The following is a 19,303-nucleotide window of genomic DNA, read 5'->3' on the forward strand; positions in this document are numbered from 1 at the left end:
CAAATGTCCCATGACACTTAAACGTCACAGGTGAATTGTGTCACATTGTAACTACTAACTAGTTTTTTTTAAATCAAAGAAACAATCTGAGGTAGAAGTTATGATATTTGGATAATAACAATATAAACTTAATTTGGCTTACGTTTTAATTGTAACCATTCCATAAATTGGTGCCATTAAATATATCCTAAATGTAATGACAATGAGATCAATATTTCTAAAAAAGGCACATTTTTTGGACGTGCAGAAATATAAAACATAATTTAAAATGCATACCTGTCACCACATGACACTGACAGTCGTAATTCAATGTAATTGAATTGGCTGGGTTAAAAACGAGAAAAAAGCTCACATTTAGAGATATGGCGATTATAAAACAGTGTGGACATCAGCTAGTAGGTTTGCTAGCTTCGTGGGTGTAGGTTCAATGCGGGCGTTAACTTCAGGGACAATCCAAGAAATGGGTTATACTTTCAAAGAAGGTCGACTTCCCGAAATCGTAATTCTTTTTTGTTGTTGTTTTGAATCGAAACTGTTGTAATTACTTCAATTTCTCACTGAAGACATAGGTAATGTAGCAGTATGAGATATTGAATGATGGTTTAATTAATATGTTCTTTTATTTTTTTATCTATATTTCAGCAATTTTCTGAACGTCCATCCATCCATCCATCCATTTTCTACCGCTTGTCCCTTTTGGGGTCGCGGGGGGTGCTGGAGCTATTGATGCGTTTGCAACCGAGTCTAATAAATGCATCACATGAGCCATATTTAAATGGGCTCAGAGAAGTCAACAGGTGTTGTCAAGCATAATCACTCACATGAAGTTAAGAGGCCATGCCATGAATCTAATTTGATTTGATTGTAACTTTTCTGCATCACCAAAATTGATAATGTATGTTGCTGTATGTATACTTTTGACCCAGCAGATATGGTCACATTTTCAGTTGACCCATAATAAATTCATAAAAGAACCAAACTTCATGAATGTTTTTTGTGACAAGTATGTGCTCCAATCACTCTATCACATACAAATAAAAGCTGTAGAAATTATTGGAAACTTAAAACAGCCATGACATTATGTCCTTGTATGTAAACTTTTGACCACGAATGTATATATATATATATATATATATAATTGCATGTGAATGTTTATTGCGTTCAGGCTACAGACTAATGTCTGTGAGGCCGTGAAAGTGTCCTGTGAGAGATGTTTTGTATGAGAGAGCTTCTTGAGTTTGTATTTTGTTTGAAGGTAAGCACAAATGAAACGAACTACATAAATCCCAGCGACATTGTAAGATATAAGCCATGCTTTTCATTTTGAAGCCATTCAGTCCGTGTGGCATGAGTACATTAATGGTGAGTCAAGCACTTTCTGTCTTATAAGTGATGTTGATCTGTTTTTAATAGTCTTGAATAACCGGAATGTACACGTGACTTAATGGCGGAACAAACACTCGTCGTCGTTTCAAAGTTTTACTATAGAATTCTCTTGTACAACTTTACATTAATAGGCCAGATTTAAGTAAAATAAAAAATCTAGTGCAATAAGAACAGAATATCCTTGTAGAGTGAATATATTTTTTTTGACTCTCCAATCAACCAATTCAACATTTTCAGAAATGGTTCACCAGGTCATCCAGTGTTTAGAGATTGTGTTCCAACAAGTTACTGAATTACTTAAACCGGTGTTGCACCTCCAAATATCTGCACAATCCAGAAAATGACAAAAAGCAGTAGAACCCCGCACTTCTACATTATGTACTCATAGAAAAAAATCTGTGGAAAATCAAGTGAAGTTCAGCATCAATTTCAATGCTCATATGTGCTCTTCGCAGTCAAAAGTGTGTCTTATTAACACAAAAGCCGACCTAACAACAGTGAATTATTGTCTTAAATAACTTGAAGTTTTAACATGAAAGTTAAAAGGAACACAAGGACATATAACCTATATTGTATTGGAAAACCTGCAGTTTTTGTTGAAAAAAAAAAAAGATTAAAAAGGTGACTGATAGTTAGCTGGAGGAATGTCAAAGGTGGCAAGTGCTAACAACTACAAAATAAAACATTAGGTAAGATGTAGGGGCTTTCAATTAGAGTTCAATGTGCTATTTCTTTATATCACATGTGCAGAAAACGACGCTCGTGTAGAAAAGGATTCTACCAATCCTTCATTTGGTCACAGTTATTAAAATACCTCATAAATATACACACACACAGAAAATGCGTGTCTAATCGACAGCAGGTACAAACATCTTAAGTTGTTTTTGTTTTTTTTACATAAATTCCTATAAGAATAACTGAGTTAGTATGCCGACTAATGTAGTGTAATCTTCATGTGGTGGATTCAGAAGCGAGGCAAGTGGTCTTGTGGACTACCTTTGACTGGAGTGTCCTGCTTCAGTTCAAGGAAAGAGGTCCAGTTTGGGGGCCCACTCTAGGGCGCTGTTGACCACAGCCAGCGCCGCTGCCCCTAAAGCCACCGTCAGGCCCATAACAGCCAAACGGACAAAGCGGCGCGCCACAGACGGTGGTGCCACAGTAGAGCTGGCCGCCAAGCGCTCCAGCGCCGCCTGTTTCTGTTTCCGCCGGCGAAGGAGAACCGAGTCGGGCCGCTGTTGTGTGGAGGCGAGGTCGAAGTCCTTGAAGGTGGTGGTGGCCATGCTGTGGAGGCAGAGAGAGGCGAATAAAAAGGGGAGTGCAGTGGGAAAAGTCAACGCATCAAACAATGACACACCAGTCATGTGAGGCGGCCTCTCTCGCCAACTCCGAGGGAGGGAACTGGACAAAAAGGTCTCCTGCTCTGCTGATGAGAGTCTCGTAGGGAAGATCCTGAGGAATCTGAGACAGCAGGTGATGGACCATCGCCATGTCGCACTCGCACTCCAGCACCTCCTCTTCTCTGTAGAGTACGATCTGCAGCAGCAGCACCACACACACAAACACAAACAAAACTACTTAAGACAGCGCAGACCTCCACCAAGTCTTAAACCTAGTAGAGTCAGAACACCACCAGTAAGTTTTGGTACTGGGAAAAAAAGGAGAAGCACATCTGAAAAACAGAAAGTTAAAAAAGAAAACCTGTAACACTTAAAAAAAAAAAAAATAACAGTGAAAAAAAAAAGTCCGAAGATTGACATTGACAAACATCATAATACATAAAACTGGGGTGTCCTAAGTTTTTGACATGGGGCTCGCGTTGGGCTACAAAAATTTGATGGGGGGCCGAAAGCCGACTACATGTAAAGTAACAATATACTGTATATAACATATACATATATGTATATATATTATATAAATATGGATATGTAACTAAGAATTATATAATTGGATATTAAGAGTAGATTAAGAGATTATTAAGATATTAAGAGATAGGCTCCAACACCCCCATGCCACCCCGAAAGGGACAAGCGGTAGAAAATGCAAGGATGGATTAAGTGAAAGTTCGACTCGAACCTTGTTTACTTCCGTGACAAACACCTTAAAGTTTTGTAATCAATCAGAAATACCAAGCAACAAAAATGTGCCAAACATGGATAAGTGTGGAGAGAGCGTTATGCATTTTTCCCCATCAAGCATTGTAATGGATTTAAATGGGTGTAATTTTTTTATGTAACATCCTCAAAGTTCAGTGAACATGTGTGTTGACTTTTAGTGTTCGCTACATTTTTTTTGCGCCATGAGTGAGAAAGGTTTGCATTGGGGCATATAAATTAATTCTGCGCGCTACTCACACAAAAGTACAATTTCATGTCATTGACCTGAATTATTCACAATGTCCACACACTGGCGACAAATTAGCACATATCAGAATGTCAGATATTTGAAATTAATTTGGAAACACTATGGGTCCTGATTCCTTATTTAAACTCATAATGTCCTACGGGCCAAACTGACAACTCACACAGGCCATACTTTGGACACTTTTGACATAAAAGATGCACAATACATATTCTGTCTTTTAAATGTTTGTTTTATTTTGCTTTTGATTGAAACTTTTCAAATACTTGTTTCAGTGTTGTGGATAATGCATATATTTTTAAGAGTTCTTTCTTTATTCATAGTCATGTTTAAAGCAGCTAATATTTTCCCCATGTGTACACTTTGTTCTTGTACCTTATGTCCGCAAGTAAACTGTGTGCCTTACCTTGAAGGCGTTGGAATGTGGGAGTAAGCTATTCTCCCTTTTTATCTTATCTGTATTAGAACAATGAGGGTCTATTCCTTTTTTGGTAGAGTAGGGGTTGTTTTCGTATTCAATACATTTCAATCTGGTTTTAGAAAACAGCATTGCACTATTACAGCTGCTCTTAAGGTCCTCAATGATTTAATCGAGGCTGTAGACGGCAAGAAATATTGTGTCGCCCTATTTATTGATTTGTCAAAAGCATTTGACACAGTAGACCACAGTCTGTTCAATCAAGTCCTTCATCACGTTGGATTACCTAAAAATGCAGGTGCTTGGGTCACAGACTATCTTTCCAGCAGAACACAACGTGTACAGGTGGCTGGGGCGACCTCTTCATTACTGGACATTACCACAGAAGTTCCACAAAGCTCAGTGGTGGGGCCCATTTTATTTTCTATCCACTTAAATAATCTTTGCAATAATTTGTCAAATGCAATGTACCATTTTTATGCAGACGACACCATTATTTATTGCTGTTCAACCTCCATCACTCAGGCTTTTGAGTTTTTACAAGCTGCTTTTGATGTCATCCAGGCTCGCTTATTTGATCTTAAATTGGTTTTAAATACAGATAAACGCAAGGTAATGGTTTTCTCTCATTAAAGGGTGCTACTGGAAAATATTCCAAATATTGTAACATCAAATGGAAACCCTATAGAGCAGGTCTTAAATTACAAGTACGTACTTGGGCTTTACTCTTGATCAGGAGCTTTCATTTAAAGCTCATATTAACAACTTGGTCTCTAAGCTTAGGGTAAAGCTTGGTTTCTTTTTTAGAAATAAAAACTGCTTCTCTCTTAAAGTCAGAAAGAAATTGGTGACAGCGACTATCTTGCCTGTAATTGATTATGGAGACGTGCTTTGGTTTAGTGCTTCATCTAAATGCCTCCAGTCCTTGGACACTGTTTTTCACTCAGCACTAAGATTTGTTACTGGCTGTCGTAGTCTCACTCACCATAGTCAACTGTATATGAAGTCAGACTTATCTTCATTGAGTGCACGCAGATACACACACATTGGCTGACTATCATTTATAAGGCTCTTTTAGGTTTAATACCTCCATACTTGTGCATTTTGTTACAAAGAAAAAACAGCTCTTATGCATTACATTCTAACAATTTGTATGTTTTAACTGTTTCCCATGTACGGACTGAATTTGGCAAAAGAGCTTTTGGCATTGCTGCCCCTATGGCATGGAATGCATTGCAGACGAAACGGAAACTCACTGAACTACTTCCATTTGGAGACTTCCGTTCTGTCTTGAGGGACAAACAGCAAGAGACTTTTGCACAGTGCCTGTGTTTTTAAAAGGCGTAAATCTTTATTGTTTTACAGTTCTCTTTTATGTATTTTAAAATGTATGTCTCAACGTATTATTTTTTTGAAACTGCTCTGTGACATGTGCTGTTGACCTCTTGGCCAGGTCACCCTTGTGAAAGAGATCTTGATCTCAATGGGTTTCTTATCTGGTTAAATAAAGGTTCTAGTATTCAATAAGTTGTCTCTTCCCCTTTGATTTTCAGACCGCTTCTTGATGCTGGTATTAGCGTACTGTAGGACTGGTCTCCTAAAGCTTTAGTAAAACTTGATAATATTCCCATTCTGTCCTGATGGTACTTTTTACTCAACATATATGTCATCTGAAAGAACTTGGGATTGACCAGTGACTTGTATTCCCTGAGAGGAAGACTGGTCAGACGCAACAGTGTCAATAAAACTTTTTCTAGAGTGCAAAGGCTTTTTTTTGCATTCCGTTCTGGCTCCATAAAAGAGAAGCTATTCAAACTGCAGCTTGTGAATGACTTCAGACTGGCCCGTGTGTTCAGTTTAAACCTTGGGAGTGACTAAAACTACTGCGGCAGATTCCCGGAATACACCGACTCGTCATATCTTTGACTATCGTTTTTGAAGAAGGTCCTTACTAACAGCTAAGTGTAAATCCAGCCCTTCTGTTTTATTTATGATTTAAACCTTAGCCGCCTGTCAAACGAGTCTCAATGAGAACCTCCATCCATCCATTTTCAACCGCTTGTCCCTCTCGGGGTTGCGGGGGGTACTGGAGCCTATCTCAGCTGCATTCGGGCGGAAGGCAGGGTACATGATTGGCTAAAAATAGGTTTAATCTGTGCAGTTTGTTAAACTGAAAGTTTTTAAAAATGTCAACCTCTTTAACAGACATAAACTTCCAAATGCAGGGGTGTACAAAGTGCGGCCCGCCAGCGTCTTTCACCCAAGCTGTTTGTTTACATGCTTTTTTTTTTTTTTTTCTCTTTGCTATTTGGGCTTATTGGACCCTAATTAGAATAAAAACTAAGAATCATCTTTTTATATGATGTACTTAGTCCATAAGTAACAAACGTGTACTTCATGTTTAGTGACATGCTAATTCTTATTTTTTCCAAATTCCATTGTATGTTATACTCTTCTGACACCACTAGATAGCAGTATAAGTGTCCACATAAGGGCCATAAGACCCAAATTCAGTAGTGTAGACAATTTTGGACATAAGAGCTAAAAGGTGCTGTTCACACATGTGGCCACTCAGGCCTTTAGAGGTTAATTCGGCCTGCAGGACATCATGTGTTTGATAAGGAATCTGGCCCACTGGGTTTTCCAATTGATTTAAAATATCTGACAAACTTATAGCTGCAACTCTGCTGCTATTTTGTGGACATCGTAAGTAATTCAGGTCAATGACCAAGAGTTAAGTTTTTAAAGTTAACGAGGCACAGCATTCACTTAAATGACCAATCCAGGCAACCTTCCCTAGTCATAGTGCAAAAAGGCAACAACCAAGTTTTTTTTAGCCCAATGCGACGCCTAATGCATCATGGCTTTTTTTATTTTCCTCATCAATTGAAGAGCAGCATGCATTGATTCCATAGCGTTCGCGGCGGCGGGAAGGGAACTCACCACAGCTGCAAAGTAGATGGGCATTAGCGGATGGCAAGCGAGGAAGAAGTCATACAACCGTACGACGTGGCGGAAGTCTGACAGGACGTGGCCAAACCAGGTGATCAGCCAACTGAGAGCGAAGACAGTGCCCACCTCTGCTCTGGTAATCAAATAAATCATGTGTCATTACATATGCGGAACGTGCAAAAATGTTTCTGTTTGTGGGTTTGTAGGAATAACCACGGCCAAACCTCGATTTTAGTAGGCCCTAATTTTTGGATACTTGGGTATTGTTTTTTCCCTGATTTTCGTACACTATCCCAGTCATTGTACAACCAAACATGGTGCGTAACAAACTAGTTAGTTTACCCACATAACATTCTGCGGAAACTAGTGCCAAAACAAAGAATCTCATGCATTTGTGACTCAGTCTCTGTGATGTTTTTTAAATGATTACGACTGCAAAATAATTTACCATGGGGCCAAAGAAAGTTGCAAGTGGCAGCACTTAAAATAAAGAAGGCGAGAAACAACATTGAATTTAAGAAAGAACCCGTGGTAAAGTGTGAAGCTGGCGTCTACCTGCTCTAATATCTATAAAATATATACTTCTTTTTTTTAAACAATAATTTACTTGGGACTGTTTTGTCAAGATGGGCAATTACAAAAATTTCATTAGCTGCTAAACTCCTACTTAAAAAGAAGTGCCATTGCGACAAAAGGGAAGTTAAGATAAAGTATTAATAGCATTTAATCTTGGCATGCATATAATGACACCGACGTGCGACATGCAGTGACATAAATGCTGGTAAAGCAGCTTATTTTTGATGCACCTTGGTATCAATCAGACACTGGGCAAGTGTACCTAATGTTGTGACCGGATAATTTATATACAGTTTATAAACTTTATTTTTCACCCGCGTCTGGGGAAAAAAATGCGGTGATAAATTATGATACTTTTGGAGAGGGTGGAGCTTGGATGTTTTTATTTGTAGTAAAAGGGAACGCCTCCACACACGAACCGTTTGCAGAAAGCGATTATTAATGTGACTGTGAAGCAAAATTTACACCAAAGCGTATTCAATTTGTATTATCTAAACCAGAGTTACGGAACAGGCTTATTGTTCTAAACAGATAAGGTAAAAAGGGAGTACATCATACTCCCGATACACATTCCAATGCCTGCAAGTTAAAGCACAAGAGTTTAATTGCGGACATAAGATACAAGCACAAAGTGTACACATGGGAAAATATTAGCTGATTTAAACATGACTATGAATAAAGAAAGAACTCTTAAAAATATATGCATTCTCCACACTGCCTAAATATATTATTAAATTGTCCTTCCTCTAATTACCAACAAACTGGAATCACAAAGCGACAAGCAAGTATTAATCTTCATTTTAGAATTTATTTTAAAAATGGTTACAATGACCAACTAATGTTTTTTTTTTTTTTCAATTAATAGCTTGTTGCATCCATCCATCCATCCATCCATCCATTTTCTACCGCTTATTCCCTTTGGGGTCGCGGGGGGCGCTGGAGCCTATCTCAGCCACAATCGGGCAGAAGGCGGGGTACACCCTGGACAAGTCGCCACCTCATCGCAGGGCCAACACAGATAGACAGACAACATTCACACTCACATTCACACACTAGGGCCAATTTTAGTGTTGCCAAAATATCGTAAATTCCAGACTATAAGCCGCTACTTTTTTCCTACACTTTGAACCCTGCGGCTTATAAGACGGAGCGGATTTATGGATTTTTCTTCGCTGACGGCCATGATAAAAATAATTTTATAAAACAACAAGCAGAAACACTGACAGGGTGTTTTATTGTTTGTGCTATTGCGTCACCTTTTGGACAAATTCCCTCTTCCATTTATCGGTAGTGCTTTTTTTTCCAACCGGAATGTTGTTCAGTCTTCTAGTTGTTCATAGCGTTTCTACTCGTATGGATTCTTCATTCATCACTCCAAGCAAAGTTCGTAAGTTTTACAGTGTAACTAAAATGGTTTATACTTAGTAAAGGAGTAGGAGTGTTTTCATGCATATTTGTATGTGCTGACATAATATAATGACGCTAGCGTTGTTAACATTAGCTAATATGTCTGTGTTAGTATTATAAACTTACAACGGCATTCTTTTTGTATTGTTTCAGTTTCACAAATTCCTCGGCAAATTCACCAAGACGTCACTGTGGAGTTATTGAGTCTGTTTAGCTGATTGGAAAGCTAGTTTCCGCAGATCGAGGGTCCATGGCGATTACCGTATTTTTCGGACTATAAGTCGCAGTTTTTTTCATAGTTTGGCCGGGCTCCAGTGCTATTTATATGTTTTTTTCCTTCTTTATTATGCATTTTCGGCAGGTGCGACTTATACTCCGGTGCGACTTATACTCCGAAAAATACGGTACTTCTCTTTTGTTTGATTAGCCGTTTTACTACCATGTTACAGACACTTTAAAAACAATTAAAAAGGTATATAAACATTTACAAAATCTTTTGTATCGGAACATATCTGCGGCTTATAGTCCAGTGCGTCTAATATATGGGTAAAACATGTTTTTCCTAAAATTTTGTGGGGGCAGCTTATATTCCGGTACGTTCTATAGTGCGGAAAATATGGTAATAAAATAAATACATTTAGAAGTACTGCAGCTATGTGGAGTACATTTTTTGTCAAAATGAAAATACGGTGAGAAAGAAAGATGAAGTGTATTATTGTTTCCAGGCTTTCGCCAGACCACATAAAATGATGTGGCGGGCCAGATGTGGGCTCCCGTGCCTTGAATTTGACACTTGCCATCCGGACAACATGCCCCCTTTAACAAAAAACGCCAGGCGGAGTGGTAACATTGATCATACATGTCCTGGTTGTGAGCTGGGCCTGAGGCCACCCCTTCTCTGTATCGTACACACTATTCAAAAATGATAGAGACTTGACGGTTATGGGTGTGAATCTTTGGGCACCCCACGATTCGATTCAGAATCGATTCTTGATTCAAAATCAATACTTTTTTTTTTTTTAAATAACATTGTGTGCCAGTTATTTGATTAAATACATTCTTCTATAAAATAAACAAACAGCTCTGATTCATCTTTGTATTTCTTAAAAGAAAACTGGTTTTGTTTAATAAAATTCTACCCAATCATTTAATAAAGTCAAATACACATAAGGCAACAAGGGAAGTATCCATCTCTTTTGTAAATAAAATCTTTACTGCAGATATGGACATCTATATCAACAATATGATTTGCCTGAGTGGCTGGACACGACAGGTTACATTTTTTGACACCCCTATTGACTGTAGGTGTCAAACAAATGCAAAGGGTGTGCAACTGTACAGGTGATGATCCATACTATAATTATTCAGAATTTGGCAGAGAGCTGCATGATGTAGTATGTGGTTAATGTTGGTGAGCTTTGCAAAGATTTCAGGTTGCTCTTACTGTTGCATGAAATCATGCACCTCAGGGTTGACCCTCTCAATGATGGGCATCAGGTAGTTGAGAATGTGTTTTGTGTTGTCCATGGTGGGATCCATGAAGTCCCTGATGAAGAAAACAAAATGCAGAGGACCTTAAAAACCTTGAAAGGGAGCGAGGAGGAAGACACAGGACTACCTGAGGTGATGTGTGGAGAGCTTTTCGACAAGAGCGGTGGCCAAGCGCTCCCCCACGACCAGTAGGAAGGTGACGACTATATCATGGTATCCCTGGTAATAGTGAAGCTGAGGATTATGTTTCAGGACTCTGAGTATAATGTCAATAAGCTCTTCCTGGAGACCCTCCCTCTGCTCATCTGGCATACCTGGACAAGCGCACCCAAAATCAGCGCTATGTACAACCACTGCCAACTGCTTTGAATACATTGCAGCAGAGTCTGCGTGGCATGCTAAACTCTCAGAATGACAAAATGCAGAGATGTTTCATCAGTACTTGCCAGGAGGAAACCTTCGTAGAGAACGTTGAACATCCAGTAGCACCTGATTGTAGTCCTTGTTATGGTCCCGCTCTACTGTTTCTGTACAAAAAACATGAGCGCTCAGTAATGATATGCACTCATTGGCCATTACATATGCTACATATACACTTACCTGGCTCCTGATCCAAAATGTGGGGCGGGACATTCAGAAGGCGAGGCCACACTTGACAGCGGAGCTCATCCGTCAGTAGGCCGCCCTCGCTTATGGCCATTCTTCTGAGAGCCGCCACATCCACTGGACTCGCTTGCAGGGCCTGAGCAATGTCGGCCATCTTCTTCTGCCGCCTGCTGTCCCAGTCTGATATACACAACGTGCAATTATCATCTTCATCATTGATAGAAAAACTTTTGAAATCTACATAAACTTGAATATGATCAGGTCACACAGGTCAGGTTAATGAGCATTGACACAACTGTGATTGTGGGGGGTTAAAACATGAGATTAACCATAGAACACATAACTTCAGTCAACAGGAAGTACAATAAAGTGAGCAAAGTTGTTTTTTTGCAAAGCAGTGTCTATACAATGTAATTTATGTATCTAACAAGTAGCTTACAGGACATGTATTAGCGTTGTACAGCGGCTTACCAATTTCCCACACAGAACACAATAAAAGTGGGGCACAGGAAGTGTACAAGGTGTGGACATGAAGATCAAGGACTAAGCCTTCCAGATAAATGATGTAAACAGGCAACGTGGATAAAACGAAAGAAGTTTGCTGATGTTCTGTAAACGAGTTTTGCTGCCTAGCACATCATTAGAATGTTATTATATACTTTATTTTGATAAACATGCATCTGTATCGCTTGTGTGGAGAATGCATATACAGTGGGGCAAAAAAGTATTTAGTCAGCCACGATTGTGCAAGTTCTCCCACTTAAAATGATGACAGAGGTCTGTAATTTTCATCATAGGTACACTTCAACTGTGAGAGACAGAATGTGAAAAAAAATCCAGGAATTCACATTGTAGGAATTTTAAAGAATTTATTTGTAAATTATGGTGGAAAATAAGTATTTGGTCACTTCAAACAAGGAAGATCTCTGGCTCTCACAGACCTGTAACTTCTTCTTTAAAAAGCTCTTCTGTCCTCCACTCGTTACCTGTATTAATGGCACCTGTTTGAACTCGTTATCTGTATAAAAGACACCTGTCCACAGCCTCAAACAGTCAGACTCCAAACTCCACTATGGCCAAGACCAAAGAGCTGTCGAAGGACACCAGGAAAATAATTGTAGACCTGCACCAGACTGTGAAGAGTGAATCTACAATAGGCAAGCAGCTTGGTGTGAAAAAATCAACTGTGGGAGCAATTATCAGAAAATGGAAGACATACAAGACCACTGATAATCTCCCTCGATCTGGGGCTCCACGCAAGATCTCATTCCGTGGGGTCAAAATGATCATGAGAACGGTGAGAAAAATCCCAGAACCACACGGGGGGACCTGGTCAATGACCTGCAGAGAGCTGGGACCAAAGTAACAAAGGTTACCATCAGTAACACACTACGCCGACAGGGAATCAAATCCTGCAGTGCCAGACGTGTCCCCCTGCTTAAGCCAGTGCATGTCCAGGCCCGTCTGAAGTTTGCCAGACAGCACATGGATGATACAGCAGAGGATTGGGAGAATGTCATGTGGTCAGATGAAACCAAAATAGAACTTTTTGGTATAAACTCAACTCGTCGTGTTTGGAGGAAGAAGAATACTGAGTTGCATCCCAAGAACATCATACCTACTGTGAAGCACGGGGGTGGAAACATCATGCTTTGGGGCTGTTTTTCTGCTAAGGGTACAGGCCGACTGATCCGTGTTAAGGAAAGAATGAACGGGGCCATGTATCGTGAGATTTTGAGCCAAAACCTCCTTCCATCAGAGAGAGCTTTGAAGATGAAACGTGGCTGGGTCTTCCAGCATGACAATGTTCCCAAACACACCGCCCGGGCAACGAAGGAGTGGCTCCGTAGGAAGCATTTGAAAGTCCTGGAGTGGCCTAGCCAGTCTCCAGACCTCAACCCCACAGAAAATCTGTGGAGGGAGTTGAAAGTCTGTGTTGTTCGGCGACAGCCCCAAAACATCACTGCTCTCGAGAAGATCTGCATGGAGGAATGGGCCAAAATACCAGCTACTGTGTGTGCAAACCTGGTAAAGACCTATAGTAATCGTGTGACCTCTGTTATTGCCAACAAAGGTTATATTACAAAGTATTGAGTAGAATTTTTGTTATTGACCAAATACTTATTTTCCACCATAATTTACAAATAAATTCTTTAAAAATCCTACAATGTGAATTCCTGGATTTTTTTTTCACATTCTGTCTCTCACAGTTGAAGTGTACCTATGATGAAAATTACAGACCTCTGTCATCATTTTAAGTGGGAGAACTTGCACAATTGGTGGCTGACTAAATACTTTTTGCCCCACTGTATTTTCGATATACTTTGATGCTTTAGTATAACATTGTATTGTGTGATCAAAGGGAGGTTCGAGCCAGATCTGTTCTGTGAAGGACACGGTCCCTCTTCTTATCAGCAGGTGCATTCCTCTCTGTAAGGGACTGGATTGTAAATGCTGGCGGGCTAGATCTATTCCACGGGCCCTAGTTTTACCATGAATTGATTAATGTACAAGTTGAAAAACTTATTCGGGTGTTACTATTTAGTGGTCAATTGTACCGAATATGTACTGTACTGTGCAATCTACTAATACAAGTTTCAAAAGTTTCAATCATTGGGAACAATTGTGTTAAAGGAATATTTTCCCTCCTTTTGGAAGAATAACAACGCCTTAGAATTGGCTTTCCTTCTGGTAAAAGGAGATAAACACAGTGTGTTATTTATGCACTCTCACACACATTAAGGATGTCATGAGGTTTAGGCCTGAAGAGAGAGAGAGTGGAGAAGAGTATGTGTGCGGTAAGCACACACGTTAAGTTAGGTTTCAGTTTCAATTCTTAATTTTAAGTTTCAGTTTCAATTAATGCAGAGGCAGCGCAAACGCGGGTTGGCAAAAAGCCCGGGAAGACACGCAGCCATTAGCGAGATTGCTTTGACCTCTTGACACTCTCTCTCCAGGCCTGGTATTTCTATTGTTTATACTTACTCTTGTTTTGTAGAATAAATTGTTAAATTTCAGTTCTAGTCACCATTCATCATTGCAAACAGCCTTAGAATTAACAAATCTGGGAGGACTCTGCCCTCCTAAAACGGAGAATCCTAATAATGCCAATCTGGTGGAAGCCCTGCACAGCATTGACGTGATCGATGTGGAATGACAACGCAGACATTGGGTGAAACAAGTGTAGAGATTAATGTATGGGTTTTATTTCATGTTTAGAGTTGTCTAATTATGTTAAAAATATATGTTTTATGTTCCAACTATGGAAATATTTGGTTTAATAATAGTAATCCTACTTTGCGGAAAACATTATATCACAATCATGTGCAGTCCCGATTAAACGAGGGACAAACTGTACTTACTACTTCTACTGGGTAGAAAACGGAGTCTATTGATTAGATTGAGCACTGCAGCTACCTACCAGACAGAAATCATAAAAATCTTCCCTGTTACTCACAACCCCCACCCACTATTTGGGAAACACTGCTTTGGATACACACAAGAATAACAAGTGAGAATCAGTGCTAATTCTAACTAAATAAATGTTTTCTAACAGATTGAAAACAAAAACAAAAGAATGACTAGTGAGTCGCTCAAGAAGACTGATCAAAACTCTCTGAAAAATGCAGCTTAAGGGTTGAACACTTTATTTGATGCATAATTTGCGTGATCACCACCCAGCTTTAAACGCCAACGTAAAGTGAACACCTAAACACTGAGTTATGTTATGTTACTAGCAAGTTACTTCATTAAGCTACTTTTAATTTTCCTGAGGGAACTCTCCTGAAGGAATCAATAAAGAACTATCTAAACGTTGAGTAGGTAGGCATAAACGTGTCATTTACCCTAAGTGGCATAGTAGTGAAAGTTGAACTGTAAGTTAAGTGTATAATTTGATTACTGTGGTATTTCAGAAAGTATGATATTCATGTATGAAGAATGCACATGTGATTGTATACATTTGTTCATAAAGAGTGTTATGAAATTAATTGATGCATGATAATTGTGAAACCCTGATTATTCCTGATGACATGCTTCTGGGTCAGTGTATGTTTTGGTCCTTGGTTATTCTTTTTTATTTGTATTGTAATGTTATGATACAAAAAATTAATTAAAAACAAAAGCATTCTTTTTTGTGTGCTGAAGAGCATTAACTACATCTAAAAAAAAAATTGAGTTTCATTTTATGTTTCTTATGACAAACATCCCGAGTAATCAAAAACAGGATAACAGACCAAAACGGATACTTTTTTCACATGCTGACACGAGAAGTTTGCATTTTCAAAATAAAAGTGGGTATAATTACTATGGTACCCGTGTGCCTGTGACTCTGGCTAAAGTGTCTTTGGTGCCTTACCTTAAAATAATTGTAGACACGACACATCGAGGACTGACATTTACAGAAATATGTATGACATAAACGAAAAAAACAGACAAAACCATTTATTTTTTCATATTCAGACAGCAAAAACCGGAAGTAGTGATTTAAAAACAGGATCGCGGACTGGCCTATGAGAAAAAATACTGTACTATATCAAATACTTTTTGGCCTCCATTTTGGTGTGGTATGTGCGTAAAGATTTCTGTAGATGTCAGTTATCGTTGTGCCATGTCTAAAATAATTACTGTGCTGGGCTACAAAGACATTTTAGCCAGGCACATGGGTACTTTAGTAATTATCCCCACTTTTACTTTGAAAATAGAAACTTCCAGTGTCAGAATATGAAAAAGCATCCTTTTTGGTCTGTTTTTACGTTTCTGTTTACTGGGGATTTTAAATGTGTACTGTGTTGCATGAAGTATAAAATCTAACTACACTACATTGCCAAAAGTATTTGGCCACCCATCCAAATGATCAGAATCAGGTGTCCTAATCACTTGGCCTGGCCACAGGTGTATAAAATCAAGCACTTAGGCATGGAGACTGTTTCCACAAACATTTGTGAAAGAATGGGCCGCTCTCAGGAGCTCAGTGATTTCCAGCGTGGAACTGTCATAGGATGCCACCTGTGCAACACATCCAGTCGTGAAATTTCGTCGCTCCTAAATATTCCAAAGTCATAGTGATGGGTTGATGAGGCGTCATGAAGCGTTTCGACACATTGCAAAACTGTATTGATACTGTGTCGATACTGTGTCACTAAATACTGACATGTGCTGGACATTAAAAATCCCTACAGGCAACCGATGGACCGACTCAACTGACACTGATTTTATGACCTAGTATATACAATAATATAAACCAAGTCATTGTATTTCATTTAGGATTATTTCATATCATTATTTAAATAAAAATATATTTTTATCTTTTTTAGATACAGTCAATAAATAATGTGAACATGTATCATTACATGGAAATCTAAGAGAACGTGTTGTGAATGAGGATGCTTATGGACTGGGAATTTATTTATTTATTTTTTTACACATTTTTATTACAATTTTAGACGATTTCTCTTCTTAGTTATTATTTCTCCGGCTGTAGAAAAGACCCGCTCACAGGGCACAGAGGAGGCGTCAGTGCGACACAGTTCGCGTATCAGTCACGTGACCAACACAGCTCATGATCGGTCACGTGACTTTCTAAAAGCGGTACGCGCACCGACACAGGGTTTTGCTTTATGAGCTCGACGCATGCGCCGATGCATCGATGTTGCCGGACCCATCACTACAAAGTCAACTGTCGGCTTTATTATAAGAAAATAGAAGAGTTTGGGAACAACAGCAACTCAGCCACGAAGTGGTAGGAATTAGGGTGTGTGGTTGTTTTTCCAGGAGTTGGGCTTTGCCCCTTAGTTCCAGTGAAATGAACTTTGAATGCTCCAGGATACCAAAGCATGTTTGACAATTCCATGCTCCCAACCTTGTGGGAACAGTTTGGAACGGGCCCCTTCCTCTTCCAACATGACTGTGCACCAGTGCACAAAGCAAGGTCCATAAAGACATGGATGACAGAGTCTGGTGTGGATGAACTTGACTGGCCTGCACAGAGTCCTGACCTGAACCCGATAGAACACCTTTGAGATTAATTAGAACGCCGACTTGAGAGCCAGGCCTTCTCGACCAACATCAGCGTGTGACCTCACCAATGCGCTTTTGGAATAATGGTCGAAAATTCCTATAAACACACTCCGCAATCTTGTGGACAGTCTTCCCAGAAGAGTTGAAGCTGTAATAGCTGCAAAAGGTGGACCCACATCATATTGAACCCTATGGGTTAGGAATGGGATGGCACTTCAAGTTCATATGTGAGTCAAGGCAGGCGGCCAAATATTTTGGCAATATAGTGTATTTCTTTGGATTCTGTTGCTCTTCAACTTCAAAAATGAAAAACGCTTTGTTTTCCGGTTTTTATAATCGTTTTTCAAAATGAAAAATGTTGTTATAATTGACCAAAAACAACACACCCCAGCACTGTTGCCAGCTAACTGGGCTCACCAGGGTCTCACCTACCGTTACCTTGTTGCCCATTCACCGGGGACGAGGCGGTGACCGTTCTGGAAGTCTTCATGTTTCCTTCTCTTGTTTGTGGTGCTCCTCTCTTTGCACCTTGTCAGTCAAGCCATACAGTTGACTTTGGAGGCGAAGCGCTGCAGACTATTTGTTAATCTTTCGTGGCTGCCATCTGCTCAGTTAGCACGGCAAGCCTATTAGGCTAACATGGCCCGGCAACACAAGTCCCTTAGCTACACCGCTATGTTAGCTCAAGCTAACTCCGACATAAATACTTCCCCTACCTCAACACGGTCGTCATCACTCGAACAGCTCGACTGCTGCAGAGCAGTAATAACTGTTTACGTATGTTTACATGTTTGTTTCGGCTAGGGCGACCGACACCGGACGTCACCTCAGTATACCCCCCGCGCATGCGCAGCCGCATAGACAGCAACCTGATGACGTAGGGTTAAATGATGTGACGTCAGAATGGCGTGTCCACAATAAACAACAATGCTGAAGCGTTGTAATTTGAAAAGGAATTTTACCTTTGCAACCTCATTATACTATTGGCTAAGTTGTATATTCATAAATGTAAGTTTCCCAATACCCGACCTGTTTTCAATGTCTTTAAAAAAGAATTAGAACTTTACTTTAAAACGCGTTCTACTTCTAACAACCAAAAAGCTGTGAAAACTATGCTCCAAATTTGGATTATTTACAGAACTTGTTTGAGCCTTCTTTAGTTGCTTTATTGAGTTTACAACCCCCGGCGCTCTTTTGTACTGTTTCTGTACTTGTTTGTATTATTATTTATTTGCTTGTATGTAAATGTTGATTATAAATAAGTGTTTTAAAAATAAATAAATAAATACAAATACATTAATTAATAAAAAAAATAAAACAAAACAAAGCTAAAGCGTGTGCGTCAGCAGTAGAGATGGGATTTATGATATTTTTCAGATGTACGTGGATCAGAATAATTTAGATTTACACAAATATTACTTTTCTAATTGAAAAGTTAAAGTACCAATGATTGTCTCACACACAAACTAGGCGAGGCGAAATTATTCTCTGCATTTGACCCATCACCCTTGATCACCCCCTGGGAGGTGAGGGTAGCAGTACTTTAACTGTACTTTAACAATTGGACAAGCGGTAGAAATTGGATGGATGAATGGAAAATAAGAGTAAGTACAAACAACAGAGATACCAGGCCTGGAGAGAGCGAATGAGCTATCAAGACGTCAAAGCAGTCACTCTAATGGCTGCCTGCCTTCACAGGCTTTTTGTCTGTTCGGCTTGCTTGCCCCAACTTGCCAGCAGTGATCGAAACTTAACTTAAGAATTGACAGTGAAACCTTTGACATCATTGATGACGATGCATTATACAGTATGTGTGTGAGCGTTCATAAATATCACATGATGTATTTATTGTTTATCTCCTTGTAGTACAAAGTAGTATGAAAACAACTTTCAAAAGGCGTTCTTATTTTGCTAAAAGAAGGGAACACGTTTCCCCCAACAAAAGTAGTGTAAGCCTATGTTTATAATAAGATATTAAGAAATAATGTATTATTATTTTGCTCACAAACACCTGCAGAGCACAACAACAATGTTGATGATGAGCTACTGAAGTGAGGTGTCGCCATAATCATGTGGCCCGACCCAATTCCA

At 39.4% G+C, this 19,303-nt stretch overlaps 1 protein-coding gene across 2 annotated transcripts; it reads right to left on the minus strand.

Annotated features, from left to right (window-relative positions):
• Positions 1 to 1,369: 1,369 nt before the first annotated feature.
• Positions 1,370 to 18,079, minus strand: tbc1d20 (TBC1 domain family, member 20). Of its 2 annotated transcripts, none has more exons than XM_061939686.2 (8): positions 17,651 to 18,079; positions 11,189 to 11,374; positions 11,035 to 11,115; positions 10,716 to 10,902; positions 10,542 to 10,643; positions 7,106 to 7,247; positions 2,741 to 2,919; positions 1,370 to 2,667 (listed from the first exon to the last, which is right to left on the minus strand). In XM_061939686.2, the coding sequence occupies exons 1-8, from the start codon at positions 17,700 to 17,702 to the stop codon at positions 2,409 to 2,411; spliced, it is 1,188 nt and encodes a 395-aa protein (XP_061795670.1). In that variant the 5' UTR covers positions 17,703 to 18,079; the 3' UTR covers positions 1,370 to 2,408. The 2 variants fall into 2 exon arrangements, with proteins under 2 accessions (XP_061795670.1, XP_061795664.1); XM_061939680.2 differs by having other exon boundaries at positions 1,371 to 2,667; positions 17,645 to 18,078.
• Between the last annotated feature and the right edge of the window lie 1,224 nt (positions 18,080 to 19,303).

This window comes from Nerophis lumbriciformis, linkage group LG03, assembly GCF_033978685.3.
Source record: "Nerophis lumbriciformis linkage group LG03, RoL_Nlum_v2.1, whole genome shotgun sequence".
In the NCBI taxonomy this organism is placed as follows: Eukaryota; Metazoa; Chordata; class Actinopteri; order Syngnathiformes; family Syngnathidae; genus Nerophis; species Nerophis lumbriciformis.

What these genes read in the sequence shown, in the direction of transcription:
- tbc1d20 (XM_061939680.2), bottom strand. Translation starts at nt 17,702, where the DNA reads ATGAAGACTTCCAGAACGGTCACCGCCTCGTCCCCGGTGAATGGGCAA. An exon ending in GAATGGGCAACAAGGTAACG is followed by an intron (nt 11,375 to 17,644) that starts GTAGGTGAGACC and finishes TGTGTATATCAG; the next exon opens with ACTGGGACAGCAGGCGGCAG. An exon ending in GAGGCCGCCTCACATGACTG is followed by an intron (nt 2,668 to 2,740) that starts GTGTGTCATTGT and finishes CTGCCTCCACAG; the next exon opens with CATGGCCACCACCACCTTCA.